At 36.1% G+C, this 20470-nt stretch overlaps 2 protein-coding genes across 3 annotated transcripts in view; both read left to right on the top strand.

Moving 5' to 3' along the window:
• The first annotated feature begins 2258 nt into the window (after nt 1-2258).
• ACTR6 (actin related protein 6) lies at nt 2259-11054 on the top strand. The gene is made up of 11 exons (XM_014064735.2): nt 2259-2534; nt 3292-3409; nt 3646-3714; nt 4179-4302; nt 4432-4567; nt 4660-4716; nt 6539-6637; nt 7179-7254; nt 7417-7588; nt 9157-9295; nt 10743-11054. The coding sequence occupies exons 1-11, from the start codon at nt 2395-2397 to the stop codon at nt 10870-10872; spliced, it is 1260 nt and encodes a 419-aa protein (XP_013920210.1). The 5' UTR covers nt 2259-2394; the 3' UTR covers nt 10873-11054.
• A 3718-nt stretch (nt 11055-14772) lies between these two features.
• SCYL2 (SCY1 like pseudokinase 2) overlaps nt 14773-20470 on the top strand; it is a 34157-nt gene continuing 28459 nt past the window's right edge. The window contains exons 1-2 of one of the 2 annotated variants that reach the window (XM_014064722.2): nt 14773-14945; nt 19754-19958. In XM_014064722.2, the coding sequence (XP_013920197.1) occupies nt 19782-19958 (177 nt within the window). In that variant the 5' untranslated portion in view covers nt 14773-14945; nt 19754-19781. The remainder of the gene's footprint in view (nt 14946-19753; nt 19959-20470) is intronic. The other variant, XM_014064723.2, reaches the window with a different exon arrangement.

Here is a 20470-nt window from a genome sequence, read left to right as displayed (position 1 = left end):
AGGATCTTGGTCAAATCTGTATATGACAAGGATTGCATCGCTCCTATATGAAGATGCTGCATCAGACAGGCGAGTTGTATAATCCTAGTCCTGCAACCAAGCTGCCATTCTTGGAACAGTCTGGCAAACAGTTATTGTTGTGAATGCAGACTTTCATTCCCAGGAAAGATGGATAATGGAGAAAAAGCAATAATATTTAAGAAATAAGATTTTCTTTTGCTTTATTGATTCAATAAATTAGTTTGACTTGAAGTAGTGATGAACAAATGTCATTCGGGCCCTATTCATCTCACAATTGGACTGTTGTAATGCGCTCTACATGGTGGGGGAAGAGCTCTACCCTTGAAGAGTATTCAGAAGCTACAGATGGGGCAGAGTGCAGCAGCATGGGCAGTTCTTGGGGTCCAAATAATGGCCCATGTAACACTACTGCTCCATGAGCTGCATTGGCTGCCAGTCCACTTCTGGTTGCATTTCTAGGTGTTGGTAATCACCTTTAAAGCCCTTCATGGCATGGGTCCTGGCCACTTGAGGGATGTTTCATCCTACTGGGATTGACCAGCTTCACCTGTGCGGCAGGGAAGGCATGTTGCGGGCCCTGTCGGCCCAAGTAGTAGAGTCCAAGAGAAAGGAATTCTGTCGCTGCACCTGCCCTCTGGGACATCTTGCCACCACAGAGTAAGGGCTGTAAATGGAACAGCATAGATTAACAACAGATCCCATCCACCCCCATCCTGCTCCCATCATCCCCATCTTTAATTGGGCTGCAGTGTTTGTTTTTATATCATTTACGTTTTAGTTTATACAATTTTTATCTTTTATGATTTCAAGTCACCCCGTTACCTTCAGGTAAGATAAATTTTATAAATAAATAAATAACAAAATGAATCAATAATATAATCAAATATTTTGGAGAAGTTTTGAATATTATGTTTCTCTCAGGTGAAACTTCCTCTAGTCTAGAAAAAGCCATTCTGAGGATGATTCAGGATATAGCAATAAATATTATCGTAATAAAATATTCTTCAAACCAAAAGTGTCTTAAGATATGTACAAAAATGTAGTCTCACTTAGGTATTTTGAGGCCAGATCAATTCTAGCAATTAACTAGAACTGCTTCTAGTTCTGTAATGTTTTGGGAGACTTAAAAATATCTAGGAGTTTCATAAAATTGCTGAATGAAATGAATGTTTAAAATATACTTTCCACAATAAATTAGCATTGAGTGCATTCCTTAAAAATGCAGTAAGTCTATAATTCTGTAAACAATTACTGTTTTGAATGTTATTCTTATTTATTTATAACTCATTCTACCTTTTCCTAGAATCAGTTTTTTTCTCCAAGTTATAATCCACCTCTACCGTATTCCTGTTTTTATAGTTTGATCTTCTAATTGTAGAAACTTATAAGTAGAGTCACCTTCTGAAATTCAACCAGTTTAGTCAATAATATTCTTTTACATGTTGTTAGCTTACAAATATGAAGCTACCCAACATTAGTCTCCCTGTATTGAAGATAATCATAGAAAGGGATTGTTAATTACAAGACTCTAAGAAAAATCCAGTGGGATTTTCTATTAAACAATATAAAATTATAAATGTATTTTTAAAGTCTGCAATGTGCATCACATTCACATGTGTGATCCAGTTGAATAGCTTAATCTCATTGCAGCTAGTTTAAATAGGAATGTGTTCTTACCTGGGTATAAATACAGAAATATAGGGTAGAGTAAAACACTTAATTGTATAGGTTATTTGTAGCTGTTTATAAATGCAAACAAACATTAGGTGGCAAACTTATACTGAGTTACTTATACTTAGAGTAACGGAGAAATGTATTTTAACTTTTGGGGAAAATAAAGCTGGCAAAATCGTGCCCCAAGCAATTGACACCCCACCTCCCAGCCTTCCTGTGTAATAAAATATATATTTAATAGGAATTGGGGAGCTGGGAAAAAATAGAACTCCGCCAATGTACAAAGCATTTGATGTTACTATAAAGATAGGATTGATTCCGGTTTAAATTTCGTTAGAAGTCGCTCGCAGAAAATGCTTTTATATTCTCCGTTCTCATGCCAGTCTAATGGCAATGACCTGGAGTTTTTGAATGTGCGAACATTTTTTCTTAAAATGAAATCATTACTCCTAATAAGTCATACATTATAATGAATGAAGAACCGCTTTATATATTACCGCGTCTTGTTTAAATGGACTAGTTTCACCTCCGCCCCGGAACTAAAATAATTAATCCGGAAGGGCTATAAATTAGAATAATTTTTATATGCATGTATCTCAGGTTTTTGGCGATATTCGTTATCTCTATGGGTCTTTTCCCATTCGTGGGAACATATTGCAATAGTAGCCTACAGCCAGGGAAGGGAAATTTCCTCGCCTGATGCGGAGGTTTGAGGGTGGTGGTGGTTCTAGGCAATGGGGCGGAGTCGAGGAACCCAGACATGAAAGGAAAATGGCGACGCTCGTGTTGGATAACGGCGCTTATAATGCGAAGATCGGGTACAGCCATGCTCATGTCAGGTGAGGTTGGTTTTTCGCTCGAAACAATTATGGACAAAATGAAAGCTTGTGTTCAGAGACATCATTTTAGGACAATTAAGGACTAATCTATGGAGCTTCTTTCATGTTTCATATAGGGATGGATCCGGATGTATTGTTACCGTGAATGGAGAGAAATATTCCCAAACTTCCTTAACAAACGCCCAGTTTTTTTTAAACTACGAAAACGTAATTTATTGAACTGTGTTGTTCATTATAAAATGTTTTCCACCAAGGGGAATTTGGAAGAATCTGTTTTCTATTTACAGATGGATCAACGATTTTTGCAAATACGCCTCAAGCATACTTAGTTTATTTGCAGCCTTCTGATGCACAGGAACCAATCCTCCAAATAGATTCTGGATAATTTGTCTTTGTGTAATGCTCAAAAAATGCATTAATAATATTTTAAATTCTGAGTTTCATTTGTGTTTTTAAGGCTTTTCTGCGATAAAATCATCAGGCTTTTTTGCAGAAAATATGCGTAATTGATTTGGGAAATCTTGAAAAATATGGAACTGAGAATTTAACTATAGGAAACTTTATTGCGTTTTAGGCCCCTTTTTGGTTGCATTGATTTGCTGCTTCCAACTCTAATAAAATATTTAACTTAATAGAGCATTTCCTTTGAAGTGTTTTGATATTGACAGTATTTTGTTATTTGCTTTGTTCACTTACAGATGACAGCTTGTTTAAATATGTATTTAGGAATCCATTAGATTTTTTTTCCATCCCACAGTGTCATTCCCAATTGTCAGTTCAGATCAAAGACTGCTCGTTTGAAAACATTTACAGCTAACCAATTGGATGAAATTAAAGATCCATCTGGACTTTTTTATATTCTCCCTTTTCAGAAGGTAACTAGAAATATGTCTCAATATATGCATTTTTTTGTTTTCCACTTAATTCTTTTAAATATATATTCATCCTATATGGATGTTCATTCAGCTGAACAGAGGAAGGGCAGTTACATTTTAATCAAAATATAATGAATTTCCCTTTTGATTTCTTTTAGTAATACATATGTCCAGTAAATATTGGTTGAAAAATTGGAATTATGCAAGTGTCATATTTATTTATTTTTTTAAAATAGGGATACTTGGTTAACTGGGATGTTCAGAGACAAGTATGGGATAATCTTTTTGGAAAAGAAATGTATCAGGTAACTTGCATTTTTCTTTACCTTGAATATAGAAGTAAGACAGGTGCAAAAGGCATTTAGATCATGATATTTAAAACATTTGCTACATTAATAATGATTGAAAGTAAGTTTTGATTTGGATAATCTGTGGATACCATTCAGTTTTAAAGCTTCAAATGTGCTGTGTCCAATTATGCAACTGGTCATTGTGGGTATTCTTGAATATTGAAAATGGACTGCCAATTGACATTAATTTATTGTGGAAAATATATTTAAAATGGTTTGTTCATTATATTCAGCAATTTTGAGAGAATCCTAGATACAATCTAAAACTTGCTTAGAACAGTAACTTAGTGGCACTATGTGGGTCAATTTAATAATAAAATATAGCTTTAATATGGATTTTGAATTAATATCAGGAAGTTGTTATGTCTGAAGTTTTATTTTAAAAGTACTTTCAGTTCTTGAAATGTTTTCCTTTGCAGGTAGATTTTATTGATACGAACATAATCATCACAGAACCTTATTTCAACTTTAGCTCAATTCAAGAGTCTATGAATGAAATATTATTTGAAGAATACCAATTCCAAGCAGTTCTCAGAGTAAATGGTGAGTGATATTGTCCACTGCCCAGAAAATCGATGATGCTCTTCATCCTGACATTGATTCAACACATAAAAATTTTTTTATGTCAGTCTGCTAATAAAAATAGTTATAATATGGCATATTATGTTTCAGCTGGAGCTCTTAGTGCCCATAGATACTTCCGAGATAACCCATCAGAATTGTGTTGTATTATTGTGGATAGTGGATATTCTTTTACACACATTGTGCCTTACTGTAGAAGTAAAAAGAAGAAGGAAGCAATAATAAGGTAAACATTTAAGCAGTCATGAAAAAGAAATTTTGTTTTAAAAATAAATGAAAATTTCAAATAAATAAATTACATTTATTTTTAATTTCCAGAATTAATGTTGGAGGAAAACTCTTAACCAATCATTTAAAGGAAATAATCTCTTACAGGTAAAGCATTTATTTTGACTCTGTAAAAGTACCCTACTGAACTCCATCATCAAACAAATCATGCTAGATTAACCTTATGATCTTTGGGAGAATTGCTACTTAAATAAATCAGAGGGTTACTGTGGTCATACTGGACCTCAACAAAACTTTGACAGAATGTCTCAAGATATTCTCTTTAATAAAATGGTAAAATATGGGCTAGGTGATTCTGGTTAGATTGATAATTGACTGAATGACAATATCCAAAGATCTAGAAAATCTTGAAAAGTGGACTATAATTACTAAGATTGATATTATCAGGGAGAAGTATAAAGTTCTGCATCTTGGTAGGAAAAATGTATAGCACAAATATAGGTTGGAAAAGACTTGTCTTTGCCATAATATATGCATAGATTCTATTCTGTTGTTATTAACCACTAGTTAAACATAAACCAGGAATTCGGTGCAGTTACTAAAAAAGCAAATGCTTTTTATAGTCAAGAGTATAGATAGTCCTCATTTAGTAACTGTCTCATGTAGCACCATTCTGATTACAAGGGTGATAAAAAATAACTTTATGACCAATCTTCACACTATGATCTTCACAGGTCTATAAAGCAAAGGAAAGCTGAATTAAGATCAATAGCACAGTAATGGTTTCACTTAGTGATCACTTAACAACCAAGTTGCCAGTCTCAATTGTGTTTGCTAACAAGCTTAGCATGTACATTAAATGGGAGAAAAGTCCAGATCATGGGAGTAATTGTTTTATTCTGCCCAAATCAAGACCCATTTACAAAACTATTCAAATGTGGTCACTACAGATCAAAAATGGACAGTGGCAAAGTAAATTCAGGGGGGAGTATGAAAAGCAAGCCTGAGGACAAGTTAAATTATTTGGTTATGTTTAGTCTTCCAAGAAATTAGCAGTCTTCAAATATATGAAGATCTTACATAGAAGGAAATGTAGGACTTACTTTCTCTTGTTCCTAAGAGCAAAACCAAAGCCAATAGCTAAAATTATAAGAAAGGAAATAAAGGAGATTGGAATAGATGACTTCTAAAACTGTTTCAAGCTCTCTGATTATCTACCTATGAACTCATTGTACGAATCTTGGAAAGGATATGCCATATCCTTCAGATTCAAGCAGCTATGAAGTTTAGCAGGGTTGCCCAACGAATCCTTAACCATAACTTACTGTAATGATTGTGATTTTAATTCCTCAATTTACCATTAAATTTAGTAACAAACATACCATTTTTTTGGAGTATAACATGCACCTTTTCCCCCCAAAAAAGAGGGTGAAAATCTGGGTGCATTTTACACTGAATATAGCATTTTTGGCCTTTGGAAACCCCGCTCCCTTCACAAAAATGGACGTGCAGAGGGTTTGGGTGGGTTTGCAAAAAACAGGCCCATTTTTTTTCCCCTGTACAAGCCTCCTAAAGGCTATGCATGCCCTCTCTTTTTTTGCAAAAAAACAGGCCCATTTTTGTGAAAAATGAGCCATTTTTTGCTCGTCCTCCCCAGTCCCCAGGAGCACTTTGTAGGCCTTTCAAACTCTGCGTGCCCTGTTTTTCACAAAAAATGAGCCGTGCAGAGAGTTTAGGAGGTCTGCAGAGTGCAAAAACGTTTTTTAAAATTTACCTCTTCAAAATCTTGGTGCATCTTATACTCCGGTGTATCTTATACTCCAAAAAATACAGTAAATCTGTAGAACATTAAATGTTAATCTTGCAGTGAACTATGAAATACAAAGTTAAGTAAATGTCCTTCAACACTTATAATAAACTGGCAAAGCAAACAGAATAACCTTTTAAAAATTTCTTGTAATTTTTCTAGGCAGCTCCATGTTATGGATGAAACTCATGTGATTAATCAAGTGAAAGAAGATGTATGTTATGTTTCACAAGACTTTTTCAAGGATATGGAGATTGCCAAGTATGGTCTTTTTAAATATTTTGATTAAGTGTTGCTTATTAAAGTTTAGAAATTTATAGAGCTTAATTCTAAAATGCAAGCCACCTGGTTAGGCTGACATTTTTGTAATTAAAAAGATACTCTTTTGAGTATGTATGGAATATTTTATCTTCTGTGCCCCCATCATACAAATCTGGAAGGAGAGACTAAGATCTTTGAGAAGACCTTTGATTAGGATTTCAGTTTGTGATCTGATCCTTGGAAGAAGGTAGATGTCATTTTCTAGACATTTTTGTCCATAAAGGTGACCTAAAATATTTTAAATAGAAGAAATAATCATATTCAAAATCAAGGATGTGTTACACATTTTTCTACTTCCAGCATTTACCTAATAATCACATTAAAAGCCCATTTCATTCTTCAAGGGTATTCAAGTTATTAACACTATAGTATTATGTTATATTAAAATATAAATAAAATAAAATATAAAATTGCTGTGGAGAAATTGTTTTGAGAAACTTTAAGTAATTACTTAATGCATTCTCAATGAATTCTGTTCCAGGTTGAAAGAAGAAAATACAGTGATGTTGGACTATGTTTTACCAGACTTCAGCACAATAAAAAAGGGATTTTGTAAGGTAATAAAATCACTTTAACTGTGTTTAAAGTTTTCAGTGTATGCAAGTAAATGACAAACATTTGTCAATTTGTTGTATGCTGTTATTAAATACAGTAGTTGAATAACACTAAATGTAAAATATAGATTTTACCACTATGTGTTTTATAATTGTTTGATGTAGCCAAGAGAAGAAATGGTGTTAAGTGGAAAGTACAAAACTGGTGAACAAATACTTCGTCTTACAAATGAGCGATTTGCAGTTCCAGAAATACTCCTCCATCCTTCAGATATTGGCATTCAAGAAATGGGAATTCCTGAAGCCATTGTTTATTCAATTCAGAATTTGCCAGAAGGTACATTTATTAAAATGGTGTTGCATTCTCAAGGATCCATCTGGGAAGTATATTGCACAACAAAACATTTTATTTTGCTTAAGTAGCTTACAGTTTTAAAGGCAATGGCTTCATTGTTTACAATTATTTGAATATTGATATTTGCAATAATTACAGGTAGTTCTCAAGCAATGATCACTCGTTCAGTGGCCATTTGAAGTTGCAATGGCACCAAAAAGTAATACTTTGAACTGGTCCTCAAGATTCTGACTGTCCCAGGAACCCTATGATCATGCAATCATGAATTGGATACTTGGTAACCAGTTCACACTACAACAGTTGCAGCATCCCACAACATGTGATTGCCATTTGTGGCCTTCCTTATCGGGTTTCCACACTCAAATCTGGGGAAGCTTGCAGGAAAATCGCAAGTCATTCACATTCCAGTGGCTTTCTCTCCTGAGGACCCTTACTGCGGTATCTGAACACACTCCTCCCAACCACCACCAGCACACCCTCAGACACATTTTCCCACTTGTAGCACCACACTCAAAATGGTTGCCGGATCATCCAATAGCAGCCAACCTTGGTCTTGCTATATCTGTGCTATACCTTGACAGTCACTCACACATCCTCACACACTTGGCCACAGCCACCCCCACCCCCCACTATGTTCATGCCATCTTCAACAGCCATTTTTTCACATTCCTCCATTAGGCATCTTTCAGACTGCATGACAGCCACCCATGCATTTTCCCCTATCCAGCTGAACCACTTACCTGTCTTAGCCTACTTGTGATCCACCCGGGACTTGCAACATTCAGCTAACTTCCCTATTGACTTTGCTTATTGGAAACTGGCAGGAAGTTGCAAGGAAGCGCTCACTTAATGATCTGCAGTCCTCAGTTAATATCAGTGGTCTAAACTATGTGATTATGTGACATCGCATTTTTGACTGCATCGCTTAGTGACAGAAATTCTGGTCCCAATTGTCATTGTAACCCTAAGACTATCTGCATTTATATTAAGGATGCTACATCTATAAAATTTAATAAAACATTACAAATGATTAAATATCTAGTTAAAATGTAATTACACATTACATAGGAAACCATTGTTAGTATTAATATGCTATTGTAAAAATGCAGCAATTACATACCAGTGTAATCAAGTATGCTGGACAAAAGTAAATTAAATCAAGTATTTTGAAATACAGGCTTTAGCCTTTTGTGGAAATAAGCTATTATGTTTGTAAAATAGGTAAATATTAAGATGATGGTAGGAATGCCTTCATGTGTTTATTCCAGGTTAAAAACAGTCATAAGCCTATCAGATGGCTGCTATTAAGGGAATGACACACATGCATTAGGTATATGGTTAGCTCAGATTAAGATTTTTGTTCCTGTTACACTTACAGAACTCCATAATATCAGCAATAATCCCAATTTTTACTTTAAAAAAAAAAGATAAATCTAAATTATTTCTACCTCTCTCAGGCAAATTTAAACTGGCAATTGCTTTTTCTTTTACCATAAAACCAAACAGATCAATTCTGAATATTAAATTATCTTAATCTTATTTGTCCACAGAAATGCAGCCTCATTTTTTCAAGAATATTGTTTTAACTGGTGGGAATTCTCTGTTCCCTGGCTTTAGAGATCGTGTTTATTCTGAGGTTCGATGCCTCACTCCAACAGATTATGAGGTTTCAGTTGTTCTACCAGAGAAGTAAGTAGTCTTCAATTGACAAAGTTTCTTAATTTTAAAATATGATTTTTCAATGTTTATATTAAATTTTCTAATATTAATTTAGGAATGAACGTATTCTAATTCCACAATATCCATGTAGTATTTTATATATTGCCTTTTTTCCTAAAAATTCTCACATCTTTTTCAGGCTCTCATCTGTTTTGTCTACCAATGATTTTACCAGTCTTCCCCTTTTGCTCAATTTATTTATTTAGTCGTCATCTTAGTTTATCTAGCTATCTCTATCATCTTTTGGTCTACCAATCAATCAATCAATCAAATTTATTTGCCAACTGTCTCACAGTTAAAGGCAACTGTGAGAGCTGACAAGATAAAAGACAAACATCTGACAATTATAAATAAAAGAATAAATTACAAAAACTAAAACAAGCTAAAAAAAGCAAGGCTTTGGAGGGAAGAGGTAGGGCTGCCTTCTCTAATAGTGCACCAACCACCTCCACCAACAGCTTCTACTTCAGGACTCCATGCCACATGGCATAGCCAGGTTTTAAGGCTTTTACTGAAATCTAAGAGAAGGTGGTTCTTAATCTGTGGCAAGAGGTTTCTATTTTTGTATTGTGACTACGTCTTTGATGTTTCATATATAAACCAAGGACCCCCGACCTACTTCTTTCATATTGATGACTCACTTTGTATTCATTTATACTTACACTTTGTCTTTGAAGGCAAAGGTATTAAACTGTAGTGTCAAATGTTTTAATAGAGAAATGGTCCAAGAATCAAAATTGGAAGGGACCATTCAAGTTATTGAGTTTAAACCATACTTAATGTAGCAATCCAGTTTCATTTATCTCAGACTGTCTAGCCTTCATGTTAACAAAAGGTAAAGTTTGGACAGCCATTTGTCCAAGATGATAAAAGGATTTGTGTCTTGGGCAAAGGTTAGATTAGAAAATATCTGAGGCACCTCTTTACTTTCTAATGAAGAGGAGGCCACAAATGCATTTAATTTAAACCATTCCCACACAATTGAAAGTTATGATACCCAGCTCTCACTTCTATATTTACAATATATAGGAAATTGGAAAAAGCACACACACATCAATTTTTGTTTCTTCCAACAAAGATTCATCCCTCACAACAAACTCTGTCTTGCTCATGACATTTCTAAGCAAATACATAAGTTAAAACTTCATCATCCATTTAATAAATATTCTATCAAGGTACACAATTTCACATGCTTGCTTCTGGTTTTATCTGCTCACATGGGTAGGTGTAACTTGTAATCATTCCATTCATTTCCCCTGTGGAATACAACTAAATTAATCATAACCAACTTGGTCTTAAGCATATTTATTGTACATGCATTATACAAGTAATGTTTCCTAGTATGGTTAATGTAAATGAATATCAATTCATAATTTTATATAGCTTGCTTTTAAAAGGCTGTTTTATTTATTTTCAGTCCTATTACTTATTCCTGGGAAGGTGGAAAGTTGATTTCTGAAAATGATGATTTCGAAGATATGGTAGTAACAAGAGAAGACTATGAAGAAAACGGGCATAGCATATGTGAAGAAAAATTTGATATTTAAAGTACTTCCATATAAGTGTTGTATAGATCAGTGATGGCAAACCTTTTTTGGCTGCCGTGCCAAAAGCAGGGGGAGCACAGGGAGGTTGTACGCCAGCGTGTCACACCTATAATGCTATGTGTGCGCCCCTCCCGCCTATGTGCATGCACACGATCAGCAATCCCACCCGATTCCCATTTTTGCCACGTTTTTTCGCTTTCTCCAGGCTCCAGAGGTTTTCTGGATCCAGGGGAAGGCGAAAACAGCCTCCCTGCCCCCCCCCCCCCCGATGCCCTCTAGAGGCCTCAGGAGCTTCCCTGAAGCCTCCAGAGGGCAAAAAACGGACCTACAGGGAACCCAGAAGTTCGGGCATGGCGATTTCCAGTTTGTCCGTAGGGCCGATTTTCGACCTCCTGAGCCTTTAGGGGCCTTCAGGAGGCTTCCCTGAAGGTTCCGGAGGCTGAAAAACGACCCTACAAGCAACCGGAAGTCACTTCCGGTTTGTCCATAGGGTTGTTTTCCGCCCTCCGGAGTCTTCAGGGAAGCCTGAAGGCTCCAGAGGGGGAAAAACGGTCCTACAAACAAACCGGAAGTCCATTCCCGAACCTCCGGTTTGCCCATAGGGCCAGTTTTTTCGCCCTCTGGAGCCTTCAGGGAAGCCTCCAGAGGGCGAAAAACATGTGTGCTGGCCAGTTGACAGGGCAATTCCTCACGTGTCCTGACAAATGGCTCCGCGTGCCACAGGTTCGCCATCACGGATGTAGATTGTCCATTGTAGTGATACTGTATGTTGTAAGCTGGTGCTGTGCCCTAGAATAACCAATATTGATGAACTGATTATGTGCGTGTGTACTTATTTGTGTACATGAGTATACAAATGTATATATGTATATATTGTTATTACTGATCACTGAATTCATGGTAGATATATGAATTCTAATGAAAATAACTAGAAATAACTCCTTAAAGGAAGTGTTAATATATCAGAATATTTTGTGGCAGAGATGAATTACAAATTTTTAAATGTACAGTACATATGAAACTTTAATGTATATATATGAATGCTTAATTTTGGATTCTAGAAAGATAATTATGTATAACTCAAATGTATGTATAAGAAAGCTAGTTCATTTTTAAAAAAATATTTAATCTTGATCAATTTAATAAATGGGTAATTTTATCCAGAAGTCCTTTTTATTAGATCTGGTGAAAGAAAAGGGCAGCAGTTACTAAGCTGAAGACAAAGGTAACGAACTGCAGTGTCAATTCTCTTAATAGAGAAATATTCCAAGGAATTAAAATTGGAAGTGGCCATTCAAGTTATTGAGTTTAGATCCATGCTTAATGTAGGGATTCGGTTTCAATTCTCTCAGACTGTCTAGCTTTCATGTTAACAAAGGGCAAAGATTTGACAGCCATTTGTGTGAAATGATAAGAGGACTCCTGTCCTCTTGGATTAGAAAACATCCCAGGGTAACTTTCAGCTTTCCAGACCCCACTATGATTTACTTGTGAGGAAGGTTTTTCTAACATTCAGTTAAAATCTGTTTTTGTAACTTAAATCCATATCCTCTTCTCTGGAGTTTAATAGAAAAGTGGTATAACATACAGTAATGCTTCAGCTTTATCAAGGTTATTAGTATCTAGCTCCATTAATGTCTCCACATAGAATTTAATTTGTAGTCTTCATTAAAGTTCTAACCCTCATTGCTGTTCTATAAATTTGTGGTAATTTCTCCAAATCCTTTACAAAGTGAGTTCAAATCTGAATATAGAAAAGTAGTTGTGGAGGGGACTGACAAAATTTTCAATGCCTGATGTGTTTCAAAATAGACATTTGTTCCAATAATATTCTACAGGTATTCTGTTTTTCATATATATGTTTTACTTATAATAGGAATAAATATGTATAACCTGGTCCTTTGGGTGGTTGTGAATTCATGTAGCTGGAGTCAGGAGATATATTTTTTTCTTTTAGGGGAGGTGAAATGCCACTAGTTTCAAAAGAAATGGTAATGTGCTGGCTTTTGAAGAGGCTGTTTCTATTCAGCTGTATTCGATGACTTCTTGTCTTCAAAGTTATCTTTTGGAACAAGATTCTACAGAAGTTAGGGAATTAATGAGATCTAAAATGAAATGGATAATGTGATCCCTTCCAGAATTCAGGCAGGTACATGAGAAACAGGAATAATTTATCTGAAGCATTACCTTCTTCAGAACTTGCTTACAGATTAGAGTGCTTGATAGCATTCAGTAATTCAGCTATGGTTGAAAAAGCACCTTTGGGGTCTATGGCAGTGATGGTGAACCTTTTTCACCTAGGGTGCCAAAAGCACGAGGATGTGCACTATTGTGCCCACTCCTGTTGCCTGCCCCCATAACAATGGCCCCTACGCCGTGCATGTGTGCATGACACCCCCCCTGCTGTGTGCCTGGATTTCTAGTAACCTGGGGTAGGGCGAAAACAGCCTCCCCCCCCCAGGCCTCCGGAGACGAGAAACGGCCCATTTTTCAACTTCCAGTGGGCCCAGTAGGTTCGTTTTTCACCCTCCCCAGACTCCAGAGACTTGCTAGGAGCCTGGGGAAATAAAAAACGGCCTCCACCACCCACCAGAGGCCAAAAACAGCCCATTTCCCGATTTCCAGTTTGCATGTTGGGCCGTTTTTTGACCTCTGGAAGCTTCAGGGAAAACAGCCCAACTCGCAAACCGGAAGTTTGGGGATGGAACACATAAGTTCGCCATTATGGGTCTATGGTATCCTTGTTTGTTGTCAATGTCACCACTAGGACGAAGTGTGAATCTTTATTACAGTACATACTAAAATAAGCAGCCTCCTCAGAAATACTAAGACAAAAGATTATATTAAGAAGCAACCATCAATGCCAAGATGTTTATGCATCTTGGACTTTACATCCATGATCCACAAAACCTGAATCTTCTCATAATTCTATCATAGTAAGTCAGTCTCATGCTGATCTTCAGAATCTGAGATTATATAATCAGTTTGTATCAGCAATTTCTGCAACAAGTGGCAGCGGCTGATGCAAGTAATGATAACTAAAGTATACATTTATGTAATTTCATCACAGTATATACAATATATAAATAAATAATGTGTGTGATGAGGTAATTGCATATATAATTTGCTCTCCTGTTCCTTTGGATACTCACAATTCATACATTGTTTATTAAATAAAGTACTGGTAGTCCTCAACTTATGACAATTGAGCCCAAAATTTATGTTGCTAAGCAAGACAGTTACGTGAGTTTTATCCCATTTTACGACCTTTCTTGCCACAGTTAAGTGAATCACTACAGTTGTCAAGTTAGTAACCTGGTTGTTAAGTGAATCTGGCTTCTCTATTGACCTTGTTTGTCACAAGGTTGCAAAAGGTGATCCCACAACCCCCGGGACACTGCAAGGGACATAAATATGAACCAGTCGCCAAGCGTCTGAATTCTGATCACGTGACCATGAGGATGCTGTAATGGTGATAAGTGTGAAAATGATCATAATTCACTTTTTCCACTGCCGGTGTAACTTTGAACGGTCACAAAACGTTCTAAATCGAGGATTACCTGTACCACTGGCAGAGCTCATGCAATATACTAAGCCACCACACAGTAAGCTAAAACTATGCCCTATATTGCAAGGGGTGAAGTCAGCCTTCGCGGTGAGAGGAGAGCCCAAAACCGAAAGGGAAGTTACAGCGCCTTCGTCTGAAAGCTGCAGCTGAAGCACTTCTGAGGAACGCTCGCCTGGGGAATGGAACGCGTCGATAACAGAAGCCCCCGGACCGCCTCACTCCAAGGCCAACCACTTGAGCAGACAGACGATCAAGCTCCCCTGACACTGAAACTACCGTTGGCGGCGCAAGCGGTGGGCGGGGCTTCCTCTGGAACAACTTCCGGCCCTGAGCCCATCTCCTGCTTCTCTCGCAGTGACAACAGGAGAGGCAGGCGGCGGAAGCAAAGGGGAAGGAGCCCGGTCAGGTTGGGGCGGATGAGGTGGTCGCCATGGCGTAGCCGAGCCTGGTCTGCACTTGGTCAGCCACGCCCCACAGTGGGGTTGAATCGTTTCTTCAGGGAGAGGTGAGCCGGGTTGAGGGCCGCCTTCGGGTCTCCGGTGCCGGAGAGTGGCCTTAAAATTTTGGAACGGGGAAGGGCCCCCCGTTTTTCTCCCTCCTGAGTCGCAAGGCGGGCCCGAATGGTGTAATGTGGGTAGACAGAGACAGGGAGAGTTGGGTGACGTTATTCCTCTCCACGGTCTCTTCTGCTAAGGTGTTTTTCTCGATCTGTCGGGAGCGACGTGGCGGAAAAAAAAGAGTAATGAAAGCGAGCTTCTTAACTAACAGGCTCTTCCGGTTAAGAGGAAGGGCTGCTTCAGCCTTCTGCTTACACGGTGAAAATCCCATATCTGTTTTAGGCGTTTACTTATCCGAAAGAATGGGCTGCTATTCGTACATCTTGTCTGACATCTCAAAAACTACCAACGTTTTTTTTAAAAAAATAATAGAAGCACTTTTGCTCTTAAGTGATTCCATCGTTGATTAATCTATTTTTAAAATGGACAATGGAAAAATCTGTATGTTTATTGAAATACCAAACTGAGCATAAAAGTAATATGGGCTGAGTATATTTCATCTGTTTTAAGTGTCCACTTATTGCACCCTCTGAGAAAACTTGCTTGGGAAGTCTTAAGCCAAAACAGTTAATGGGATTGCCCTGTTTTGAAAAGTAGTGGTTCACAGAAATTTAATTCTTTACTTTTTTATGAGTCATGGGTCTTATGAACCTTTTTCTGACAACTTACTAAAAGTGATTTCTTGTGAGATATGGAAGCAGCTAAATAGAAATTACTGCCTTTACCATATATCCAAAATGCTACTGATGTTCCAGTCAAAAGTATATTTTAGTTAACTTCACATTGAAAATAACAGAATTGAAATCCTTATTTCCAGGCTTAAAAAAGCAGAGCAATTATTCCCAAATTTGCTTTTGTTGTTATGATGAGCTGAAGTCATATGCAGGATAATTGAACACCTTACTACATAATTATATTTTGTTTGTTCTATTCTCAGTTTAAAATGGTACATTCAAACTGTTTTCACAGATATGTTATCTTCCTAAGTCACACATAAAGCAGTTTTGGGGTAGTCTGTTTGGAAAGAAAAAATTCAGCCTGGCATCTCTATAGAGCTGCAGGCATGCTTCTTACAGCAGGTTCCTAAGCTTAATTTCTGGAGATTACAGCTGTACTAATTTTTATATCCATAATATTTTCTATATCCTTAAATGACTTGAAAATATTTTCATAATTATAATTTCTGTATATGATGTGTATAAATGATATCTCTCATAATTTGTATGCTTCTACTCAAGCAGAAAACAAATCCTTATCTTCCTATACTCTTGTCAGCTACTGGGCACCTTTCATTTAAAAGGCTCTACAAAAATGAACTCTCTTCACTCTTTCCTAAATGTCAAAGGTGGAAAGAGGCATTCTGATCTCAGGAGGCAGATTACTGTTTTCTAGAATGAGGATGTTGCTACTGGAAAAGCCACCTTACATCCCCTTACTGTCTCAGGAGAGGGATACTTATAGTGCCCCACCCATTGAGTAGGCATATTTCACCCAGAACACATCATTTGAAATTTACAAGGGACTAAATCTTTTAGGATTTTATAGTTAATAGATTTTGAATCAAGTCCAAAGCCTGCTAGTAATCAGCGCTTCTAGGATGAGGTGTTTTTTCTTCTCTTATTAAATCAGTAAATACTGTTTAATAGGGAAGCGGCTGCATTTTATATCAGCTGCAGATATAGATCATTTTCAAAAGCAGTTTCAGGTAGACCAAATTACCATTGTCTAGCTTTGGGACAACAAGAGCCATTAAGTCAGTAACTTCATAGTCTTTTCATCTGGAAAACTCACAGCTGGTAGTCCAACCAGAGGCTCTATTTAAAAGGGGGGAAAAGCACACATAAATAATAAAATAACAAAAAGGTACAGCACAAACATTAAAAAAGCATATGGGGGAAAGAGTGGCTTTGCTGTGAAGAAAGAAACCACATAGACCACATAGAAATATATTGTTTCATCTTCTCATTTTTAGAACATAGGCTATTATAGATAATAGTCATATAGATGTATTCCTTAAAATTCTTAATTACAGTTCATAAAATTATCCTCTTTTCCATGTCCCAGGCTCAATATAGCTCTGTCTGAAATGACAATATCCATGTTTCAGAAATACAGCTCCATTTCAGAAATATAGCTCCATTCCCAAAACTTTTGCTGACATGTTGAAATCAATAAAACTGCATTTTCCTCCATTTTAAACATTTTTCTAAATGGCCTAGTTATTTCATCTGATGAAATAATTTCATTTTAAATCATTTTTTTTTGTAACAACTGGAATCACTGATTCTCCAGAAGTAGATATAGTATTCCACAGTTCAAATATACAGCTAATACTAGCTTTAATTCAACATTTTATGACTTATTTTGAAAACTATATAAATTCAAGTGTTTGATAGTATCTGCACAAATTGTAAACCCCAGTCTATAAATATAATATATCTTGGAGGCAGCAGATTAGGCTTGTTCAGCATAAACTGTATTGCCATTTGATTTGAATAAGCTTTAGTAATAACCTTGCATAATTATCAAGAAAAGTCATTATATCCTGAGCATATAACAAAACATATATAGCATGCTGAGTGTCACTACATATCTTAACTCTGTTTATTAGAAGAGACCAATGCTTCAAGAACAAAATTGAAAAATAAAGAGTTATCTTTGCCAGGTACAATGATATTATTTAGTGTTTCCCATCTTTAGCAACTTTAAGATGTGTGGACTTTTAACTTCCAGAATTCCCCAGTCAGGTGATTGGGAATTGTTGACAGGAGAATTTGGGAGTTGAAGTCCATGCATCTTAAAGATGCTGAGGTTGGAAAACACTTATATAATTTGATGGGTTAGGAGACAAATCAATTCAAATAACTTTAACTGCGTGATGAAGATATAAAATTGTAATATAGTGAAAAAATATGATAAAAAACCATAACCTTTTAGGCCATTCTTCATAAAAGTAATATGAAAAATATTAACTATTTTTTCAAAACTAATGTAGCTGATTCCAATTTCATATCAAAATATCATCATCAAGTGAATGTTGTCAGATAACCAGCCTTTCTGACCACAGCCTCCACCTGCTCTTCTATCAGGAATCATATATCAAGGAGAACCCCCAGATTGCATGTCTGCTCTTTGGCAGCACTACCGCATCTTTGAAATCAGTAAATGGAACAATCATGAATATAGAACAACTTTGTAACAAAGTCAGTTTCATTTTATTAGGATTAAGTATGAATCTGTTCAACTTCATTCAGTCGTACATTAAAGAAAATGTCGACTGAAGAAGATTTATTACCAAAGTAACAAGCAGATAAACATTGCAGAAGGCCAGATGAAGGAGGAGGGGTATAAAAAACATCTTAGATAGGCACCATCTTAACGCACATAATAAGTAAAAGGAAGAAGAGGACAAGCATATTCAGCCTTGCAAAATTCTGTTGCACTAGTTAATCTCAATGAAAGTAGTTTTAGGTCTACGTGGCCTGGTCTACCTTGTAGGGCTGACATACACTGCCTGTATGCATCTCAAGACTGCATTTCCTGTTTGGCTTAAGGTTGAGATTCATCATCATCATGATGACATAAAATCTCAAAATGATGACCTCACCGCAGCTTTATGTAGGTGTTTAAAAGAAATGGAGAAACTGTACCCTGAGGTACATCATACCACACTATCCAAAGATTCAGTTTCCTCCACTAATACCATACAAGTTTGCCCCCCTCAACAAGAAACAGAACCATTGCCAAACAGTGCTCTTAATCAACTCTCTTGAGTGACCCAAAGAATAAAATGGCAGTTGGTGGAACAATTGTACCCAATATGTAGTCTTTAGTGGAGGTATTCATCATAGAGAAAAATCTATGTGTGAAGTTACTAAGAGTCACCAATGACTTGATGGCACATAACCAATGGCTCTGTGTTTAGATGAAGAATAGTATGCAATGGAACATCTTAGAATTCTATTCTAGACCCAGTGCTCTTAAATATTTTTAAATATTTTTCAGACAAATGGTATTTTAGCAAATTTGAAGTCAATACACCAACATTACAAGGTAGAATGGAGAGTACTTCTTCAGTGTGAGACAGTTGTCAAAAGATCCGATGTGATGATTGGCTGCATCACAGGGATATACGTTGAGATTACAGGAAGTAATCATGCTCTTCTACGCTGCACTGGTCAGACTACATCTAGAATATCACAATACAAGAATGATGCTGAGAAATTGGAAAATGTGTAGAGAAGAACAAGAAAGATGATGAAGAGATTGAAGGTTAAATCCTATGAATAATGATAAAAAGAACTATATGTGTTTACCTGAACAAGAGAAGTCTAAGATTAGACGTGATAGCAATACTTCAATATTTAAAGAATTGTGAAAGGGAAGAGAATATGAATTCATTCCAAAGAAAACAGCTTTCCAAAAAGAGAACCAACTTGAAATATCCAACTGACTGTGAGAGTTAGTGAAACAGTCTGCCTCTTGGAATCATGAGTGCTCCATCAGTGAAAGTTTTCAAACAAATATTGGACATTTTTAACATTTTAAATGTTAAAATGTGTTTTAATATTTAAATAATGTTAACTGTTCATTGTTCAAATTTAAAAAGGGATACAAAAATATTTTTTAAAAAATATTATTGTGACATCAAGCTTTCATTTAAATAATGAAAGTGAGTAACATATTTAGTAAGTAAATGTTACTATTTGTTTTAATAAAATTTCCAAAACAATTTCAATAATTATTTCCTTTATAGGTAAACGTGCTGCAGAATTGCCATAACAATGGAGTTGATGCTAAATAAATTGAAGAGCACTGTTACAAAAGTGACTGCAGATGTCACAAGTGCAGTCATGGGAAATCCAGTAACCAGGGAATTTGATGTTGGTCGGCACATTGCTAGTGGTGGCAACAAACTTGCTTGGAAAATTTTTAATGGCTTTAAAAAGTCAACAAAACAGGTAAGCTGTTTGAGAAAGAAATCTATATAATCACAATGGTCTTTCAAAAGAGAGTATGTAGTTTACAATGGCAGAATAGAAGTTATTGACTATGCTCAACATTATAATATTTGTGGAAGTGACATTCATATATGTTCCTATTAGGTTTCTAAAATGTCTCAATATTTAAAAGTTTTGAGTAAACTAAAGAGAATTAAATATACTATAACTTCTTGGGTTTCAATCTAAGGAGGTTGTCTATCTGTAAGTAGATATATGAAGTCTATTGTAATCTATCTCAGAAGTGTGTGCTTACATTGCTATTGAGTATTCAGATGTCAATAAGACAACTTGAATATATCTTTACTTTAGTGTGGTGGGATTATTGCATTAATCCTGCGATAATGCAGCACCTCCATAATCACATTATCAAAATGATCACCTAATAACTGCTACGCTTGGTGATAGAAATTCCAGGCCAAATTAGGGTGGTTGTCAGAAATGCTGGTAGGTGAGAGTGATTATGTATGAGT

Source organism: Thamnophis sirtalis, unplaced genomic scaffold, assembly GCF_051295495.1.
Source record: "Thamnophis sirtalis isolate CommonGarterSnake01/CBP01778 unplaced genomic scaffold, rThaSir2_p1.2 scaffold_9, whole genome shotgun sequence".
NCBI classification, from domain to species: domain Eukaryota; kingdom Metazoa; phylum Chordata; class Lepidosauria; order Squamata; family Natricidae; genus Thamnophis; species Thamnophis sirtalis.
Note: the sequence above shows the minus strand (reverse complement) of the source record. Positions and strands in the feature narration are given on the sequence as shown.

Bases quoted from the DNA above. Each gene is read 5' to 3' on its own strand.
- ACTR6 (XM_014064735.2), top strand. From the start codon at position 2,395: ATGCGGAGGTTTGAGGGTGGTGGTGGTTCTAGGCAATGGGGCGGAGTC. The intron at 3,410-3,645 runs GTAACTAGAAAT...TTTTTAAAATAG, and splicing joins ATATTCTCCCTTTTCAGAAG to GGATACTTGGTTAACTGGGA. The intron at 3,715-4,178 runs GTAACTTGCATT...TTTCCTTTGCAG, and splicing joins TTGGAAAAGAAATGTATCAG to GTAGATTTTATTGATACGAA.